The sequence below is a fragment of the Anser brachyrhynchus genome, assembly GCF_964034855.1.
Source record: "Anser brachyrhynchus genome assembly, chromosome: 2".
In the NCBI taxonomy this organism is placed as follows: domain Eukaryota; kingdom Metazoa; phylum Chordata; class Aves; order Anseriformes; family Anatidae; genus Anser; species Anser brachyrhynchus.
This window is the reverse complement of record NC_137695.1, coordinates 27,956,021-27,976,431: the sequence shown is the minus strand read 5'-3', so window position 1 is coordinate 27,976,431 and position 20,411 is coordinate 27,956,021. Positions and strand designations below refer to the sequence as shown.

Below are 20,411 nucleotides of genomic sequence, written 5' to 3'. Positions count from 1 at the left end.
GAATCTGAAGAGCACAAAGGAATTCCAGCCAGTAAGTCATCTTCATTGGGGCCCAATTTCAATACCTCTATGCTAACATACATGGGGAATAAACAAGAGGAGTTATATGTATGCACACCTGCAGGGCTACAGCCTCACTGGCATTGTGGAGATGTGTTGGGATGACTCCTATGACTGGAGTGTTGGAATGGAAGGATACAGGCTCTTCGGGAATGAACAGGCAGGGAAGATGAGGAGGTGTCGTAACCCCCTGTGTCAATGTGCAGCTGGAGTGCATAGATCTCCTTCATAGGGAGTGTGAATCTCAAGGGCAGCCTTGGTTGCAGTGACCGTGAAGTGGTGCAGTTTAGGAGGGCAGTGAGGAGGCAGCACAGCAAGCTCGCTACCCTGGACTTTGGGAGAGCAGACTTCGGTCTCTTCAGGGATCTGCTTGGTAGAGTACCATGGGACAAAGCCCTAGCAGGAAGAGAGGCCCAAGAAAGCTGGTTAGTATTCAAGGGTCACCTCTTCCAAGCTCAAGAGTGATGCATCCCAACAAAGGAAATCAGGCAAAAATGCCAGGAGGAGGCCTGCAGGGATGAACAAGGAGCTCCTGGCCAAACTCAATCCAAAAAGGGAGGCATACAAAAAAGGAGGGTGGAAGAAGAAACAGATAACCTGGGAGGAGTACAGAGAAATCATCCAAGCAGCCAAGGATCGGGTTAGGAAAGCCAAACTCCTATTACAAATAAATTTGTCCAGGGACAGCAAGGGAAACAAGAAAGGTTTCTGTAGGTACAACAGTGATAAAAGGAAGACTAGGGAAATTGTGGGCCCTCTCCAGAAGGAAATGGGAGACCTAGTTACCCAGGATATGGAGAAGGCTCAGTCTTCACCAGCAAGAGCTCCAGACACATAGCCTGGGCCCTAGAAGGCAAAGGCAGGGACTGGAAGAAAGAAGAACTGACCACTGTAGGAGAAGATAAGGTTCAAGACCAGCTAAGGAAGCTAAGGGTGCACAAGTCCATGGGACCTGATGAGATACATCCACGTCTCCTGAGCTAAACGGCAGATGTAGTCGCTAAGCCACTTTCCATCATATTTGAGAATTTGTGGCGGTCTGGTGAAGTTCCCACTGACTGGAAGAGGGCAAACATAACCCCCATTTTTAAAAAGGGGAATAAAGGAAGACCCAGGGAACTATGGGCCAGTCAGTCTCACCTCTGTGCCCAGCAAGATCATGGGGCAGATCCTCCTGGAAACTTTGCAAAGGCACATGGAAAATAAGGAGGTAATGGGTGACAGCCAACATGGCTTCACTAATGGCAGATCGTGCTTGACAAATCTCTGTCTTGCACTTACATTTATCACTTGGTGATAGCACAGTGAAAGAAGTGGGCTATCTTGTACATAGTGTGCTCAAAAGAGATGAGTATTTTCATTTTTATTCAATTAAAAAAAAATGCAGTAAGTAGTCTAATTTCATTCATAAAATGTACTTTGTGAAATCCTGACAGTACTAAAATTGCATGAAAATCGCTGTCTGCTTAAGCAATTCTGCTAGCGCTCTTTAAACTTCCCTATTAGCTATATAAAAATAAAATTTTAATTCCAGGAGCTATAAATCGTTCCATAATGCATTGGGAAGAATTCTTTGCAGTTGATGATTTGGAAGTACTACACACTAAATACATTCATATTATATGCAATGTATTATCCTCCAAAGGAGGATGGGAAATGTTGGTGGAAATATATTATTATTTTAATTGGTTTGTTACTAATGCATAATGAGGAAATGCATACTAGAATACATGTGTCTGCATGTAAATGCAGTATTCCCAATAGGGGTGTATTAATCTAGCTTGTTAGTCTTATTTTTAAGTATCCTATTGAAATTTTGTAATTTTCTTCCTTAATATTTTAGTAATTATCCAAGGGAATTTTATGATCAATATGCTCAAAGCCAAGAAAAATCTGTGGTCAATAAAATGCAACAGAAGTACTGGAAAACAAAACAAACCCTTATAAAAGTCACAGGAAAAAAAGAAGATGAACATGTTGTGGCTTCAGATGCAGATCTGGATGCAAAGCTAGAGGTTTGTAATGTCTACACAATATGTGTTCTCTGATAACTTAAACTGTTTTCATTTCCATCAAGCTGCTAAGATGTGTACATATAGATACCAGATAATAACATATATTAATTTTATCATTGCTTTTGTGTAATATCCTTTCTAATGTCAGACAAACATACTTATGCAGATGTAGGGAGTCTAGTGGAAGTTTTGTAATAAAAAACTTTATTCAGAACTTAACATTTCTCGTGCCTATTTTCAGGTGTTGAGGGCAGGTTTTCTTCTTTTTTGGTGGCAGTGGGAGCAGGACATCACCCTTTGTATCAGCCATCCTTATCCTTTCCTTATATCAGTTTAAATCATTTTTTAAAATAGTAGACTCTAGCATACATAAATGATGTTTTTCTTTGTAGCTATGAAATGCCACATTGTAGCATAGACCATAAAAAATACAGAGTATGCAAAGAAGGAATAGATGCACATTGCCATTGCAGTCTGTTCTCTGAGGCTTTTGTGCAGATTACTGTTTTTTGACATGACCAAAGGCAGCTTCTGAAAGTCTGTGAAGTGTAACTGAGAGAAGAAATCCTACTGGGTGATATCTGCAGTCCTACTGTCAGTATCCTCAGCCCCACTGGAAAAGAATTAAGGTTCTACAAACTGAAGAGCTTAAGCATCTTTGACACAAATCAAAAGACAGAGAATGGACTTCCAAAGTTAGCAAGTAACCAAGTTAGCATCTAGATAAATTTTATTTGTATCATTTTATTACGTAAGGGTGAATATTTTATGTCACTATTTTTCTTAGAAAATTGTTGACTTAGGAATCTGTTTCGTACATGTTTGAGCTGGAATACAAGAGGCGCTTTTACAACAATCAAATCTTTGTAGTCTACCTATTGTAAAGACAACTTATAAAACTTAGAAGATTCTAACTATGTGTGTGGCCTTCATAGATAGGTTTTAAGTCAAAAGTATTGGTGTTAAACAAGCTGAAGAAGCTGAAATAGTATTTTCTTATATATTTATAAAATACTATTTCAGCCTGATTTCCTATTGTGCTTCTTGTGTGGCAGATTGATCAGGAAGGATGCTTTGTTACTTCATGTGGATTAAAAATAGGGCAATTTGTGTTTACCAGATAGAAAGTACAAACATGTTTTCACTTGAACAGTTTCAAAACTGCAAGTCATGCTCTCTGCTGAAAAGACAAGATCCCAGTAAACATACAGAAGGTTAAGCAGATGCAAAAGGATGACAGTTACTGTGCCAGCAGTCCGTTTTACTAATATTTGCATGGCACTTGATATAGCAGAGTTGAGGTTTAAATTACAGTCTAGAGGTTTTAGATGAGCAGAAAGAAAGAGTAGTAATTTCTGTTTTCCTGTTAATTCTCCAAACTTAGTCAAGAGTGACTTTTTTTCTCTACTTTCTTTGAAAACTGCTACTCTGTCAATTTGGTTAGAATACCAGAGCTGTGACAGTAAAAAGTCCATTTTAAAATCAAAAACCTTCCTGTTGGCATATCCATGCAAGTTTCTTCCAGTAGATTTTGTGGTATTAAAAATTCAGTATACATATTGCCGCTTATCGCGTTTCATTGAAACTACTGACAGCCTTTTGTTCTGTTGAGGGTTGTTCAGAATCAAAGATTTATGCATCTTCTTATGTATCAAAAGATAACTTAAAAAAAAAAAAAAAGAATAGTTTGGTTAACTATGAGCGGTTTGGAATAGATCTGTTTCCAAAATTATTTTTGTCTTTGTTTACCTTTATGTTTGGGTTGTCTGTCTATAGTTTCAGTGGACAACTTGATTGAAAGAAAAGCACAATTAATAAGGAAAAAATACTTTCAAGCTCGAAAGATTACTCAGTGTTCAAGAAGGAAGTAGTGATCCCTAATAATTTCTACAAAACTAAAGACAAGCTCTTTCTTGTGTCTTAATCTTCACTGTTTCTTACACACACTTATTTATTTATTTATTCTTTTTCGACTTCAGCTCTTCCATTCTATTCAGAGAACGTGTATGGAGTTGCTGAAAGCAATAGGACTTTATCAGAAAAGGATTTGTTGTAAGTATGAGCAAGTACAGTAGTTGATAAGGCACTCTGCAATATGAAATCATCTAACAAGTAAAAAAGTAAAAATGAAACTGGAGAACTACTAGTTTCATCCTAGTTAAAATTAAAGGTAACATTCCCTGCAATTTAAATTAAATGTAGACTTGTTTAACTGCTTAAAGATGTCCTAGTTTGTGTTAAGCTTTATATTTGATGTTACACAGTGAAAAGTGGCAATTATTATGGGAGAAAGCTTGATTTTTTTTAGTTTTTTTCCATTAGTTCCTGTGCCCATCTAAATTGAGAACTTTTGAAATTCTAGCTCTCTTCTCAACTCCTGTGTTTTTTAATTGGGATTAACAATGAAGGGTATTGGTCTTATTGCTAGTTGTATAAGTAAGTAATGTGTGCGATTATGATGAAATTGATTATGCTGACTTGGCTGCAACAGGTGGATGTTAATTAGCAGCAGTCATTAATGAGAGAGAGGAACCTCATTTAGGAAGTTTCAAACAGCAGGTTGTATTAAATGACCTAAAGAAGAAGTTCCCTCCAATCAATATTTTTGATTCTCTGATACTGTGATTTCTGTCCTGGAAAAGAAAATCGGCTATGGATACATCTTTTAATTTACTTTGTTTTTGTTGAATTTTATGCATATTTTCTCCATTCTTTCCGTTTTCTTTTGCCTGTCCAAGGAGGGTCTGAGATGATGCTTAAGGATACTAAAGTAAAATTGTAATACAGAATTAGTAGTATTTGAGTTCAAGAAGTGTTCCACAATAGCAGGTAAAATCTCTTATGCAAAAATGCGTGTGCATACTCTGGCAAAATGCGCTGCTATTAGACTGCAATAGATTCAACTGTCAGCATTTTAAAAATGACAAGAGAACTTAAAAGATCTTTTTTTCAGTATACTAGACCATTCTCCTCATTAAGCCTGGGAAAAAATAGGCTCCATAGGAGACAGCCACTTAAAAAGACAAATAGATGAGGCCACAATGAAATGCTTTTGTAAGGATGTGAGATCGTGAAGACTTATTGTTCCAGTTTAGAAGTAGCCAACATATCAATGCATAAACACTTTTATTTTTCTTGATCCTCGTTTAAAAAAATGAATTCAGAAATAGTATTTTTCATATAAAAAAAAATCAGTATTGTAGTAGAACATGAAAAATGGAGACCAAGAGAAAGAGCAACTAAGAAAGTTTTGGGTAGTATAGCTAAGAACTAGCTTCAGCGAAAGTATGCTAACTAAGATCAGCTGAGGTAGTCCATGTGCTAAAAAAGGATAATGAAAGACAAAACAAAACACAAGACAAAAAGATACTGTAATCAAGCCTCAAGTGGGCCCTTTATGCAGAGTCTAACCAAGCTATTTTTTTTGTTCAAGAGCAAAGTAGCATGTTTCTCCTACCGACTAAGCACTGACAGAATTTGTGATACTTTTTAGTACAGCAACCCCATCAACAAATGTCTCAAGTGAATCATATTTTCTGATTGAAGATATAAATATATGTATAAATGCAGTAATTCCATGTTCCATGGAATTATTTTTTTCTGTGCTGCTTGGATTTGGAGTGACTTAAGGTATTTGATGTTAGGCCAACTTTAAAACTGTCAGAAACCTATTAAATTACGTTTGACCACTCATTTATTTTTCATTAGTTCTGTCTCAGGAAGAAAATGAATTGGGAAAATTTCTTCGATCACAGGGTTCTCAAGATAAAACGAGAGCAGGAAAAATGATGCAAGCCACAGGAAAGGCTCTCTGCTTTTCTTCTCAGCAAAGGTATGTATATCAGCGTTACCATCCAATTACATGGGATAATGGAAGTTTATTCATCATTGCCACAGTTCATTTTGCTATTTGAGATATGAGGATACAAAAGTTGTTATCGACCAAAACTGCTACAGTATTGGCAATATTACTGGCTTGCTGTGAGTAGTTTTGCCTGATCCTGGTTTTTGTCCCATGGACCTGCTATGTCTTTTGGTCTGCAGATTTCCCCACCTATGCTTGTTCAGATCAGCATTTCTAAAGCTGTACAGGTGCTATCTGCATGGCCTTTCTAGCAGTGGGACAGTAAAGGAGCTGATATCAGGTCCCTCTGCTGCTTGATGGCAGTTCTCACTCTGAAAAGAAATGCTGCTACATCAGGCCTGTTGTAAAAGTGTCTGGGTCCTGGGAGAGTAGGAAGTGCCTTTTTCTGGACTAGAGTCTCATGCATTAAGTAGACAGAGAAGAAAGGAGTCTGCCATTTCCTGCTTTAACCTTACACAAAAAGCTCTAGGAGAAGATCCTAGGTTGCAACCGAACTCATGCAGATTGAGTAGGAGCAAATTGGTAAAAGGTGAGGAATACAGAAGGACTCATATCCACGTAAACTCTTGCTTTTACCTAGAGCTCTTGACACACTGACCCTGTGTTCATTCAAAGAGTTTAAAAGTAACAGTACTTGGTGGTGTTACGGATTTTACTATATAAGGGTTTCCTCTGGTTTTGTGAATTTTTTTTGTTGGTTCCCTCCCGTTCCATGTTGGTACTATGGAAGCTTGAATTTCTCCATCATTCAGAAGGGAAAATTCAATTCCATGACAAATTACAAATTAAATTCTGTGCTTTTGCAGGATTTTGGGGGGTTCTTAAATCTGGAAACTTTCACGATAATTAGCTTAACAGCACAGCTGTTTGGCTCAGAATAAAACATCACATACCAAGCACTGAGAATTTCATGTTTATCTTGGGCTAGATTTTGGTCATTAGCACATCCAGTAAAAGCTATGAGTGGGATCTTCAAAATACATGTAAGGCACCATTTAAAACCCTAATGATTTGCTTCTTTAAAAAGCCTAATGTTTTTTTAGAAATCCCACTGTATGATGTGTCTGCATAAACTGAATTTTTCCTTTAAATGGCTGTTTGTCTGCTTATAGAATGTGAAGAAATGTGCATTGCACCTACAGAAGCCCCAATAAGAAGTTCACATTTTGTCATCTGCCTTACTTGATGCATTTTTAAGGCATCTTTATAAACAAACAACCATAAAAATAGAACCAGTTGTTTGTCTTCCTCCTCTTCTTGAGCTATCCCCAAGCTCATCTTGGAGTCAGGACTGCTCTTATTTATGTTGTATGCCAATAGCAAGCTGGAGAGCATGTAGATGAAATTTGCTGGCTATTGGAGCTGAAATTAGAAATTCTCTCATGCCTAGGAAGTCCCTAAGTGGCAAATTAAACTAGCTGTACACTGATGTGGAGCTGATTGAACCCATTCCAGTGAGGTGGCTTCTGGCAACAAACAGGAAAGCAGAAGCAGCAGGAAAAAACAGCAAAAGTTGGAGTAATTCTGTCTAGTTCCGAGATCCCGTTAGCAGCTGAAGTGATGGCATAGGGAAGACAACAGTGTCCCCTACTGCCTCTCCAAAGTGTGATATCTGGAACAAACATGTAAGAAAATGCCTAAAACCTTCCCAAAGATAAATGTCCTTCAAAGGAATTGTTCAGATTCTTTAAAAAGATAAAAAAATCAGATAATTATCCACTTGTCAGATGACTTCTTTATTTATGCGTACATTTGAAGATTAAAGGCTAATAGAAGTACTTTTTTTGAGGCTTAACATGACAATCCTGATGCATCTGTGGTATGTATCCAGTAATAAATTATCTCAGGTATATTCTTACATTTGTTAAATGCAACCGACAAAGAGGAATTTTAATAGCATAAATACAAGCAGTTTGGCTAAATAAAATATACACATTAGTAAAAGTTCCTTTTCCACTCATGTGTAAGAGAAAGGAACTGTAAAAGGTAACTCTTTGAACAGGAGTGTTGCAAGCACAATATATGTGTAAAATTACCCCATTAATGCATACCCACAACTAACCTGTAGAACTGTCTGAACGCAGAGTAGCACTTAAGTGAATTCTTTTAACTGTGTGTCTTTTGATTGCTAGCGAAGTGTCAGGAGTTCTATTAATTTGTGTGCTTTTGGGGAACAGCTTCTTTAATGTATTCTTTCATTCATTCCTTCATGCCTTCCCCCAGATTAGCACTGCGTACTCCTTTGAGTAGATTATATCAAGAAGTGGAGACTTTCAGATATAGGGCCATCTCAGACACGTGGCTGACAGTGAACCGAATGGAACAGTATCGGACTGAATACAGAGGAGCTCTGCTTTGGATGAAAGATGTGTCTCAGGAGCTGGATCCAGATCTTTATAAGCAGATGGAAAAGTTCAGGAAGGTATGATGTTTCCTGTAGTTTCCTGGAAGGGGATACCTGATGAATGACAATGGAGCATGATTTTGATTCTTCTGAGGAAGACATAACTCAGCAGCGCTAAGGATGCCATTAATCGTAACTAATCTTTTTCATGTGACAGAACTCCAATTATTCTGATATGGAATACAGTATCCTTCACAGAAGAGTGGGCTGTAAGGGAAGATATGATAGTAAGAAATAGCATTTTTCAGTAGTCAATTCAATTTCAAGCTAAATCTTCATAATTTAAATAACATATATGGTTTAAAGAATGTTATCTAATTTTAAATACTTAGCTGTGATGCCTGAGTGACTAATGGAAGAAGATACGTCTTCTTTCAGCCGGGAAATGGAAAATTGAGTTTTGTAACTAAAATGGACAGAATAACAGAAATGCCATAGCATCGGCTGATAAATCTTCGGGTGCAGTCAAAGGCCAGCATTTCAAAATTGACTGTTGTAGGATTTTGGGGAGGAGTCGCAAAGTTGGAATTCAAGTTCCTCATGCAGTTCAGCATAACTTCTGGGCAACCACTAAACACTAAAATAGTTAAGAATGCATTCACCGTAAATTGTCTTCCCTCAGTGTCTCTCAAGTTTGCTATACTCCTCCCCTGCCAAAGGGCTTCCAAAAATCACGAGTTATAGAGAATAGTCTGCAGATTTTCTACCAGGTGTGAGGATGGAATTTATTTGGGCTGATTCCGTTCAGGAATGCTCAGGAGATGTTTGCATTTGTTAGTGAAACTTAAAAGCTTTTAGACTATAATGTTCACAGTTTGCTGTTTGTAAGTATTGAGTATTATGAGGAGTTAATATTCTAGCTATAAGTTGGTGGCTTGTGCTCTGAGTAAATGCAGTAAAAAATAAATTACGAACACTCCAATAATTGAAAACAGAGGCCTAATAACAGAAATTGCATTAAAGCATATGCATATGTATGCATGTGCATGTAGCCTAGAGACAGGTGACATAGAAAAGAGAATCCCTGTTCATTAGTGTCTTTCTGTAAGTGAAAGTGTTTGGAGATGAAAGATGCTTAATTTGGTATTTCAAAAGCTTGACCAAGCCATCCTAACGGGAAGGAACCTGTATGCATACAGACTGTGCCATTTTTGTAAACTGAGGTGGTGACAATAGCAATTAAGAAGGGGGTGGAACAGATGAAACTCCAACTAGTCATCTAATCTTTATTTAATATCCTTCAGTACAGGATATTCCTGTAAGTCTTGTGGCACCAGACATGTATTTTATTATGCCTTGTGGGAAATGTTTATAATGGCAAGTTCTTGCAGGTAAAATAATTGGTATGGTCTTGGCCTCAGCCGATTGCTTATGTAAAATGTTTGATTTATTAGAAAAACACTTAAAAAATGGAATGTTAGAATGAATAAAGCAGTGCTGGTAATGGTCATACAAAACTGATTTATAGCTTTCTTGCAAAATAAATGCTATGGAAGGTATAAATTATATAAATGGCAAAGTAATTAAAATAATGTATGCCTTGACTTGTGAGCTGCTGTAGTTAAAAAGTTACATGTGAAATTTCAGCCCTCTTGTGTTGCTGTGCTTCAAGGTCAGCAAAAATATGACTTTTTAAGCTCTCATAAAACTTAGTAGCATTTAGAATTTCCCTATTTTTACCATGTTAAGTATATTTGAAATATTTCTTGGTCTAAAATGAGTTATGTTCTGACATAAAGAAATGATCAATGTGTTAAATGTAGATTCTAAAAAATTATGTAGCATTTCCTTGAATAGCTCAAAAATATCTTGGAGAAGGTCTTTGAACCTTTCTTTTCTCTGGCTGTCAACACAAATCCTTTCAGGTCACATTGTATTGCAGAGAGCAAAAAGCTCTATATTTTGTAGCCAACAAAGTAAAGAAATGCTTTTGGTATCAACTTTCCTATGTATTTTAACACCTGTAAAAAGTAAACTTTTTCTTTATTCATTTTGGAAAAACTTTACAAAAATAAAATACTAAAGCATAACGTACCTAGATGGCTGTTGCTGAACAGGGTACAACAGTATGTTTCTATTGCTTTATGAATGTAGTAGACAAACATAACTAACGGTGAATACTGCAATCCTAAATAGTTATAGGAGTTCTTTTGTCTTTTTGTTATATTTTTGCTTGCAGATCTTAATTGTACCATAGTGTGGCAGTGTAATGCTGGGTTTTTAAGGCTTATTTTGGATCTCTAACAACAATTTAAGTCATGCTAGCTTTGTGTTGAGAGAGATGTTACTTACGTAGGGGTTTAAATTCTAAAATATACCATCACCAGAGAGAAGTGTTTGATCTGGAGCTGCTTATGTAGTGATACACCAGCAAGTAGTTAATGAAGCTGGACCTGACAGAGCACTTGAAAAAAAGTTTTCTTCAGACTTCTAGTTGTAAAAATCCTAAGTATTACTTCACTAAACATCTTTTTTTTATTTCAAGTAAACAGTGCTGGTTTAGAGATTTTTAATCTACCTTGTGCATCAGCAGTATTTATATCACTTGGTGATATAAACAGTCACTTGGTGACTGTTTTTCAAGTTTGTAGCCTTTTATAATGTAATCCTAAATATATCACTATGTATACAGATATGGTACTTGTTTTAAGAGACCAAAGCTAAATCAATCCAGATGGGTTTTTCATACTTTCCCTCAGAGCAGCTTAGGCTAAAAGATCAATAGTTGAGTCAGTATTTTCAGAGCTGATAAAATCTGAGTTAAAACATTGACAGTTTTGTAGCTCTCTTTCCAGACAGTGGGGTACTTGAAGGAATTTTCTTCTGCTGTTCCCAAGGCATCAGTGTAAAGATGCTAGTTCCAACAATATTACAACTTTCAAAGTGTTCCAGTGTTGATTTTTCAGCAATAACCTGCAGAACAACCCTTTTACGCTATTATTTTAAGATCCTTGTGATTGTAGCTATTTGAGTCAAACCAAGGAAACAGGTAAAGTATTTACTTCCTCACAGAGTTCTCTAAATGCTATGTACCTCCATTGTTGTACCCCCTATTTGGGGGACATTTGTTGTTCTTTTTGGTTTTCCTGTAAACAGATTTTATGGATGCTCAAGTGTAGTATTAGTTACAGTGACCTGTCATCCCCAGTTTGTAATTTGAAGTGTTGCTGGAGAGAATCTAACCAGTGCCTTGCTGTGCGATGCTGTGATATTTAAAAGAATTTGAACAAGTTAATGTCCCCTTACCAAATTCTCCACCACTGATCAGGTTTGTAAGGCTCTTAAGTTTAAGCTGTTTTATTGACTGCACACTACAGCATGAGCTCTGCTGTGATACTGTAAAATTACAGACCAAGTAGCCCAAGTGATGTTGGTTCCTGAGTCTCCTTGCCACAGCTCTGAAAAACATGCAAAATTTTCCATGCATTTCCTGGGAAGGAACATACTAATGTGCAGTGGTAGGCTATGCCACCAGGCAACCCATAAGCTGCCTATAAAAACCACGGAAGAGTTTCTGTTCAATTTTACTTAGCTAACATATCTCAGGTGCTTATACAGTGTGACATAGAGATTCTTATCAAACATAGACATTACAGTGCCTCCTATAACATGTAAACAAACAACAAAAAAAAAGCTAAAAAAAATTACCATGCTTCTCTTCAGAACAACTATAAAATATATATATATTTAATCTGTCAGATGGCAGTGTGCATATATATATATATATATGATTGTTACATTGATAGAGCAAATTAATCCTTTCCATACATATGGTTTTTGCTTCCATCATCCTTCTGCTCTCTGCCTCCCCTTCATTCTGAGGTTAGAAACACAGCTGGGGCAGCTTGGTAAGTACCAAGAGCAGCCATACTGAGATCCTTCAGCCATGCTGTGCTGCCTTGGTATCCCAAGACCTGGGCACGTGAGCACTGGGGCTCGATTTCCCCCTTCTATGTAGTCCTCTCTGCTGGAACTGCTTTCCTAGGAGCTCTGCTTCTGTAAGAACCAAACGAAGCCTAGGTAGGAGGAAGAAAAGTTTGAAACCGTGCAAGGGTAAGAAGCAGTGCATGGTCTGTTTGCCACAGAGCTTTGTAAATGCCATCAGATTCATCTGCTTGGAATACAGTGCAAGTCCTATCTCTGTGGTACTGAGATTTTGCAGCAATAAATATGTTTGTAAGGCATTGCGTATTAGGCAGGGGAACTGTCTGGAAGAGGAGCTGGTTCTTGATCAATATAGTTGTGTGGCAGCTGGGGCGAACAAGAAGTGTGGTTTGTGCTGGGCCGCCTTGTTCTGGGAGATTAGACAGGCCCTACCCCACAATGCAGCACCCCAAACTACTTCAGTGATGCTGAGGAAGTGGCATAGATCCTACTATGGAAGAGAAGTTTCAAGGATATTCCCAGTTGCCCTAAAGATCCTAAGAGTTATAGGACCCTTAATGTCTAGCTGTTACGTTTCATGCAGCTGTGAGAAACTTGCAAGCTTGCGGCTGAGTTGTTTGGGAGCTGTTTATCTCAAGTTCTTCCTAGTTGTAGCACTCTATATACTTGAAACAAAATTAATGCCCTTAAATGGCATTTTAACGTTAAGTCTGGCAAAAGAAAAGGCAAAGCAGTGAGAAACAGGAAGGCTCAATAAGAAGGATTTGTAATGACTTAACGATCGTTTAGACTTGTTTTTATAACTGTACTCGTGTAGGGAGTGGCTGGTCTGCACAGTTCTCTGTTAAATGTCTTTTAGGAATGAAAAAGTTAAAGCTTGTGTGGACAGTTGGGGAATAATGAGGATCTAAATAAATCCATTGATCAAAAGGTCAGAAGGGAAACATTTAAATATATGTATATATTGTAAAGATTTCAGCAAGTATGGATAAGATACATCTGCCACAGCCTTACAAGGAGGGCTTAGGAGGCTGTGGTCACCCCTACAACTTTCTCTCTGCTGACTCTCTTGCCTATGAGCTGTGCCTGGTGTGAGTGCACTTTGGCTTGTGCGGTGCTGAAGGGGCTGCACGATGTTACAGCATCATCTGCTGCTCTCTCCTTCTACCCCCCAGCCCATTGACATCACAGTTGCAAGCAGCCCTACAAACCTGGAGGCACTATGGAAAAGTGCTCAAGGATTGTTTTTTTAATTGTCTGTTACATTTAAAAACTCTTGGAAGGCTGAGGAAATGCAAAAGCCTAGGGAGGGAAAAAAAATAATACGGTACTGATCTTTGAAACAAGACCAGACTTGGCAGTTCCCATCCTTGCAAACTTAGTTTTAGTTCATGGTAAAATGACGAAAAGAAAAATCTGTAGGCATTTAGAGGGTAACAAAGTGAGGAGTAGAAAACAACACAGGTTTATAAATAACATTACAGAGTTTTATGATGTTATTTTGTGTTTTTAATTCAAATTATGAAGTTAGTTAAAAAAAAAACGCATTACATGTAATAAATCTGGATTGTTCAAAAGTATTTGTTGCAGTTTCGTAAAGATTGCTGGGAAAATGAATTTAATCTTGCTAAAATAGTAAGTCCTCTCAGGAGTTGAGAATGTTGATTGAGGAGTGTTAAAAACAAGTTTCCAAAACTCATAGAAAACGAGGATGGAAAATACCTTGAATATCAACTAAACTGTATTCCTGCCAGGACAAAATTGTGCATTTTGTAATACATTTTCCAAGTGTTCATCTAGTAAATATAATTCAGTTGAGGGTGACAGTCTTTGAATTTTTATGGGTATTGGTTGTGTTCTAGTTTAATTATTTAAAAAGTCAACCAAAAGAAAATGTGCTAATGTTAATTACTTCCGCAGATGACATTGATCTGGAAAGTGTTTGGGTTTTCCAAGCAGTAAAGTATACCAGTATCTCAAAGAAAAACGTCTTTGGCCTTTGCAGTCACAGTGGTGTAATCAATAGACTTTCAACTGCCATAGTTATAAATAGCACTGTAAGGGATTCATGTTTAGACCCAGCTATGGTATTCACGTGTTTACCATCTTTGTTTTGTTTAAATTAAAAAAAAAAAAAAAGTTGTAAACAGTAGTTAGCTCTGTTTCTTTTTTTGTGATACTTCCACGTCAACTTCCAAGTTTAACTTCATCAGCAAAATGTAAAGCTCTTTTGCCTTTAGGTGACAAGAATATAGGTCTTTGCATGCGAGAGAGCAGATGATTATTGTTGCTCCCCGGAAATGTAAGAAAGACTTATGCATAGCTGTAGTAGACCACACAGTAGATATGAGATGTTTGTGGCACTATAATGTGAAAAATAAAAATAATGCTGGCTTTTACAATACCTGTTAGGAATGTGAGATGGTAGAATCTGTCACTTCAGAAGTCCATCTTATTCTTGGTTCAAAACCTTCCCTGAAATATATAAATCCACTCAAAAAAAAATCAATCTATTTGCTAATTTGGAATGCTGCTACGCATTAGATGAACAGGTGAGCTTCTGGGAGACCCAGTAATTTTGCTGCAAGATAGCTACATACTCCAAAATTAATTAGACATTATCACTCTGCGCTCAGAGATCCACATCTCAGTGTAGCAAGTGATGGCAGAGATATTAGCAGATTCTTATAATATGATGATAAACAATGCATACATTCTTCACTTCTTGTGAGGTGCTTGTGGCATCAAGACTACGTTTGCTTTCATTCTGGTAGAGAATAACAGAAGGAATGTTACCTCTTTTTAGCATTTTTTTTTATTTATTATGGAAGTATATTGTTCTGGAAGTGTTAAATTTAATGATTTACCTGGAGTCATGGTAATGAAAATCAAAACATGTAAAAAGTGCTCTTTGTACAAAATCATAGCTTTTGCTTTGTCATTATTGTCTCTCCATGTAAAGTCAGGTGGAGTTTAAGTGCTGAGAATGTTGTCTTTGTGCAGTTTCTGCTGTAATGTTTTTTCCAGGTTCTCCTATGTCAATTTCAGTAGCATTAAGTGGAGAAACCAAAACAGTCCAAGATACCTTACATACAAAATACTTAAGCATTTTTAGTTGGTTGTAAAAGATGTACTTCTTTTGACAGCATGACCTTAAGCAGAAATGTTTTTCACAGTGTAAGTATTTTATAGTCTTATAAATTTAAATTACCATTTCAAGTACTATTTGTAAGGATCGCTGTAGACAATGAGATAAAATCAATGATTTTCTGAAGCCATTTCATGTATATTAAATATCACTGATGATTGTTACTGGGTTAAAAGCAAAGTAACAATTTGTGATAGAGATGCCCTTTTAAAAGCATGATAAAAGGATGCTATTTAAAAATAGAAGCGAGCTTCTTGGAACAGATTACATCATCTTAAGATGTATTGCTTGTAGAATATAGTTGCTTCCAGAGATTGATGCTTGCCCTTGAGAGGTGGTTCATCATCTCTTCAATTATTTTTAAGAAGAATCTGAGATATGAGAGCCAGCAAAATGGTTGTAAAAAGAATAAAAATGAAGTGTTAGACTACAAATACAATATATTTTTGAATGATCTTGTTAAATGTAACCTAGCTGAAATGAAAAAAGGTGGACTTGGTTTAATTCTTGTGCAATTTCAGACTTTTATGTATACCAAGAAAAAGCAGGTTAAAACTGCTGTTCTTATAATTAGAAGAACGTGTAATGCTGCAACAGAATATAGCAAATAAAAGTATATAATAATAATTTTTAAAAAGATAAGTGATTGAAATCAATAATGGTGTTAAGTCAGACTTTAACGTTGGGGTTTGTAGCAATAATTATTGCATTAAACAAGCACTCTCAAATATGATGTGAGAAACGTTGTGCTCCAACAGTTTTTCTTAAACTTTATTTTATTAGACTTTTTCTGAAGTCTAATAATTATTGAATGTGTAAGCATTCAATGTAATCCTGAAATTAAAAAAAAAAAAAAAAGAAGGAAGAAGAAAGGAACTACCAAATGCTGTTTTCACTTAATTATCCTGCTCTGTTTTGATCTTAAAATCAGAAGGAAATGATGATTGCGTAGGCAATTTCAAATGCTCACATGAAAACTCTAACCCTGCAAACCAGTCTGTGTGGGTAAAGCCCCTAACCCACATGGATCATTATGTGAATTCAGAACCTAAATGAAGTGTAAAAATGTAAACAAGATAGGTTGTGAAAGGAGAAATGAGATTTGAAAAATTCCCTCAGTCTTAATAATCTGGAAGGCTAGGAGGATAGCTAAAGAAATATATTTTAAAAATAAATGAAATACAGATGTGACTGAACTGAGAGAATTCTGCAGGAGAGAAGAATAAACAGGAAGGGGAATACAGCTGTTGGGGAAAACATTGTTTACACAAGAGAACCAAGTTTTTCTATGGTCGCCACTGCCCAGGAATTCCTTTTTATACTTTCCTAAAATGCCTGGGCACATACATAATGTAGTCCATCTGCTTTCACTTCGTAAGGCCTCTGCTGTTCAGTTATGTGCTACATAGGCTTTGAATCTTTACAAAGATACTAAGTTTGATTTTTGTTCTTAACATAATGAAACCAAATTGAAGATATGAATGAAAAAGAAAAAATAATCTAAAAAACAACAAAACCATTCTAACCAGAGAAATGGCTAATGTGACATTTCGTCTTTTTGTTTGTTTGTTTGTTTTACCTGAACCCTGTTAGATTTTAAATGTTTTAAATGTTTTCTGTGATAGAACAGTGTAAAGTCAGAAAAGCAATGCAGAAAGATTGGGTGATTTTTATAATAACTAAAATCTTTCTAAGTTTGCATCTGGACAAAATATAATTAAATTGTTTTGAGGTATACCGGTGAGGTATACTCACTGGTGTATTAAACACCAACCATGAAACTTATTCATCATCATGCATTTATTTTTTTATTTAACAACATTGTCATTTCAGGTAATATATAGCTTAGTTGTGTTTCTTACTGGAGCTGTAGTAGTGTAGAGGATTATGTACAACAATGCAAATCAGTAAGTATCATTCTATTATCTATGCAGAAGAAGATTAAATAGAAAGCAAAACCTGAAACTCAACTGTACAACTTCTTTTCCTTCATTAGCACTGTAATCAGGGTGGCTTTATGCTCACGACAGTGAGAGCATCTAGGGAGTAAATATTAAAGGCAACCTGGTCATTTTGGTGATGTTACAGGTATTTTTCTTGGAGTGTTGGTGTCATACTGATAAGGTCTGCAGTGTGTCAGTTGCATTCCCCAGCATTATCTCATATCCACCCATCCCAAGTATACTGCCATCCTTTGTGTTGGCCAAGAGGACCTTGAAGGCCAGCTTAGTGTATTATGGTGCTTTAACTGGGGAAAATGCTACTGCCCCTAAGCATGAGCTTTTCACATCCCATTCCAGTTCATTTACTTCCCCTGTCTGCCTACTCAAAAGGGACTGTGAGTCAAGTAACAGTCTTGCCCAGGCCCTGAAGAATTTAATCTGGAGGCAAATAAATGAAAAATATAAATGACATTTTCTAACTGTGATGATCTTGCACCTAAAGGATTCAGGAAGACTTCCACCATATTCACCACTTCAGCAAATGAGATAGAAACTGAACTGTATAATTACTAGGTGAATAAAATCTTGAGCATAGTAGAGAGTTTAGTTTTACACTGTATTGCAATTTTCTTTACATCACACCTCTTGCTGGTCTTTCAGTCCTCACAAGTAGTGATAATAACCTGTCTCTGTCTCCTGCGGGGGGTAACTACCTAATTGCTCTCCTCTTGCCGTCACCTCCCCAGCTCCATGTGTGCCAACCATCCTTTGATCTCTGTTTCCATAATATAATCAGAACAATTGACTTGTGGAAAAAACACGGAGCAATTTTCAGTACATTTAACACAAAGTCCAGGTTTCTTCTGGTTTAGAGCTGATGAAGATCTTTCATACCAGAAAGCTTATTTCTTTGCCTTTGCCGTCTCCTTTGGTTGGCCCACTTCTTGCTACAAATCTTTACAACCATTTTTGGCATCTTGCACACTTGCATCATAGTATCCCCAAAATGACTGGATTCAGACTGTATTGAGTTACATGCATGTGTGCAAAGAACTGTTGGATTTTATCAACTCCCTCACAGTCATTTGAGGAGATGTTCTGAGTTTTTGGTTACCAGGACCAATCTCTTCCCTAAAGAGGATGAATATTCTTGTACAAAACTGTGCACCCGTTTACAGTTAGGAATAGTATGTGTCCAAGCATGCTGTTGTGGTAATTACTCACAACTGCAGGCTGACAGATGTGTGCTTACTACTGGAACTACATTTGGGGCTCATAATGTAAAAGCCTGTCCCAGAACTATGAAGTAATGCTACTTAAGTGAGTGTTGTCCTGTTTGCAGTTAAGAGTTTCCTGGTCAACAGAATAGAGAAATCATTGGTAATTATTTTCTGTGCATGTCATTGCTTCAAGGTCTGTATTAGTGTCAATACATTTTTTTTCTTTCAGCTTAGTATAGCACACATCCTGAGTTTGACTAATACTGAAACTTGTCACCAACAGAAAGCTGAGGCACGTATGTAGGCTGCTTAAAGTAGAAAAAGCAGACCTTCTGCTAGGAAGGTTAGATGCTAGATGGTTACTGCCTTCCCTTCCTTTAAATTGTCATTTTCTGTTTGTTCCCTTCTAAAAACAATTTCCATATTGATCCAAGCTGTAAAAATGAAGTACTGTGAGAAATCTTTCCATTGCAATTGCTTGAGTGATATGTTATGTGTTGGCTGATAATCAAAGAGTAGCCAGAAGGTGTTTACCCTCTGAGGGTAAAGCTGCTCTTGCACACAGTTCATGCCTGTGAACCCCTCTCTTGGACTGGAAATTATTCCTATCGCAGGTTTAACAGGGATTTGGTCAGGTAAAGTAGGAGGTTTGAGTGAGGCTTCATCTGCCAAGCAAATCGAAACAAAGTCCATCTTCCCTGTACAACAAAGCAAAGGACTTCGATGGAGGATGTGGGTGTAGAAAGTTGCAGCAGGCCAAGGCCTGCAGTCACACAGACCTTCTAGCGGTTGTGTGAGTGGGTAAGTTCTGCCCTGTTAACGCTCTGTGCGTTGCTTTGGCCACCCTGTGTAGCTGCCCTGGATGTGCTCCTGCTTTGTGGCCCATCCACAGCTGCTATTCTAGGGTTTTGGGGTTTTTTTTGACATGATAAAACCCCCTTTTGTCATGTAAATACCAGATGGCCAGGGAAATTGCATTCACCCAATGTGAGCAAGTTTTGAGGAGATACCGCTGGTGTTCTTGCTCTCAGCTGTCACGTACCTGACTGTATGGCAACTGCTCCTTCTTTGGTGCAGTTCAAAGTAATACAGATTACTTTAACCATAAGTAGTTTGTCCATATGCTGGACCAAAATAGAGGAGAAGCCTCATGCAGCCAGCAGTGGTGTCAGCGGGGATGGAGCTGCTGACAGGACCCCAGTGCTGTCCCATGTCCTCATCTGGAACAAGAGCTACGGCTCCTTGGGTCAAAGCCCCTGAGGTCAGACCATACCCTACATACAGTGTAGGCACATTCATTTGGAGTTCATCTCTTTCACTCTGCACAGGCAGGAGATGTAGAAGTTGTTACGTACCATGTATAGAGCACGGAGATATGTATTTGAAAAGTAGGGCAAGATTTTTAGAAAGAAAAAACCAGTAGTACCAATAGGAGTTGTTTTGTTTTTTTTTTCTTCTGGGAAGAGGAATGGCTGTACAGATGCGCTGCTCTTCTGAAAGATGGTGCCTAAAAGTAGTTTAACTGGTGTGAAACTCAATGCAAACGTTCACTGTGTTTTGAGAATAGCATATATGAACTTAGCTTAAAAATGTATTCTTCACAGCTTAAATCAAGTAAACAGAGTCTTGTTTAAACATGCTTAGCAACTGTTTAATTCAAAGTCATTTTAAAAACACTTCAGTTAAGCTGCAGAAAAGTAACACATCTCCTCCATCTCTAGGACTGAGCTTGGAAGATCTTGAATCTTGTAAGATGGTGTGACTCAGTCATGTTGTTTGCTTTGCCTGAGTTTTAGTGTGTGGTTATGTTGTGCTGTGATCTTAATTTCAGTAATGATTTTGAGTGTGCATCTGATGGATTGAAGACTGTT

General features: G+C 37.3%; 1 protein-coding gene across 4 annotated transcripts in view; it reads left to right on the top strand.

Moving 5' to 3' along the window:
• Nucleotides 1–20,411, top strand: part of ICA1 (islet cell autoantigen 1) — a gene marked incomplete at its 3' end in the record, with an annotated part of 72,459 nt that overhangs the window by 15,513 nt on the left and 36,535 nt on the right. For 3 of the 4 annotated variants that reach the window (XM_080579986.1, XM_080579984.1, XM_080579985.1), the window contains exons 4-7: nt 1,904–2,075; nt 4,055–4,127; nt 5,784–5,907; nt 8,164–8,362. In XM_080579986.1, coding sequence (XP_080436112.1) covers nt 1,904–2,075; nt 4,055–4,127; nt 5,784–5,907; nt 8,164–8,362 — 568 coding nt within the window. Of the gene's footprint in view, nt 1–1,903; nt 2,076–4,054; nt 4,128–5,783; nt 5,908–8,163; nt 8,369–20,411 lie in introns of those variants that run through there. The other variant, XM_080579987.1, reaches the window with a different exon arrangement.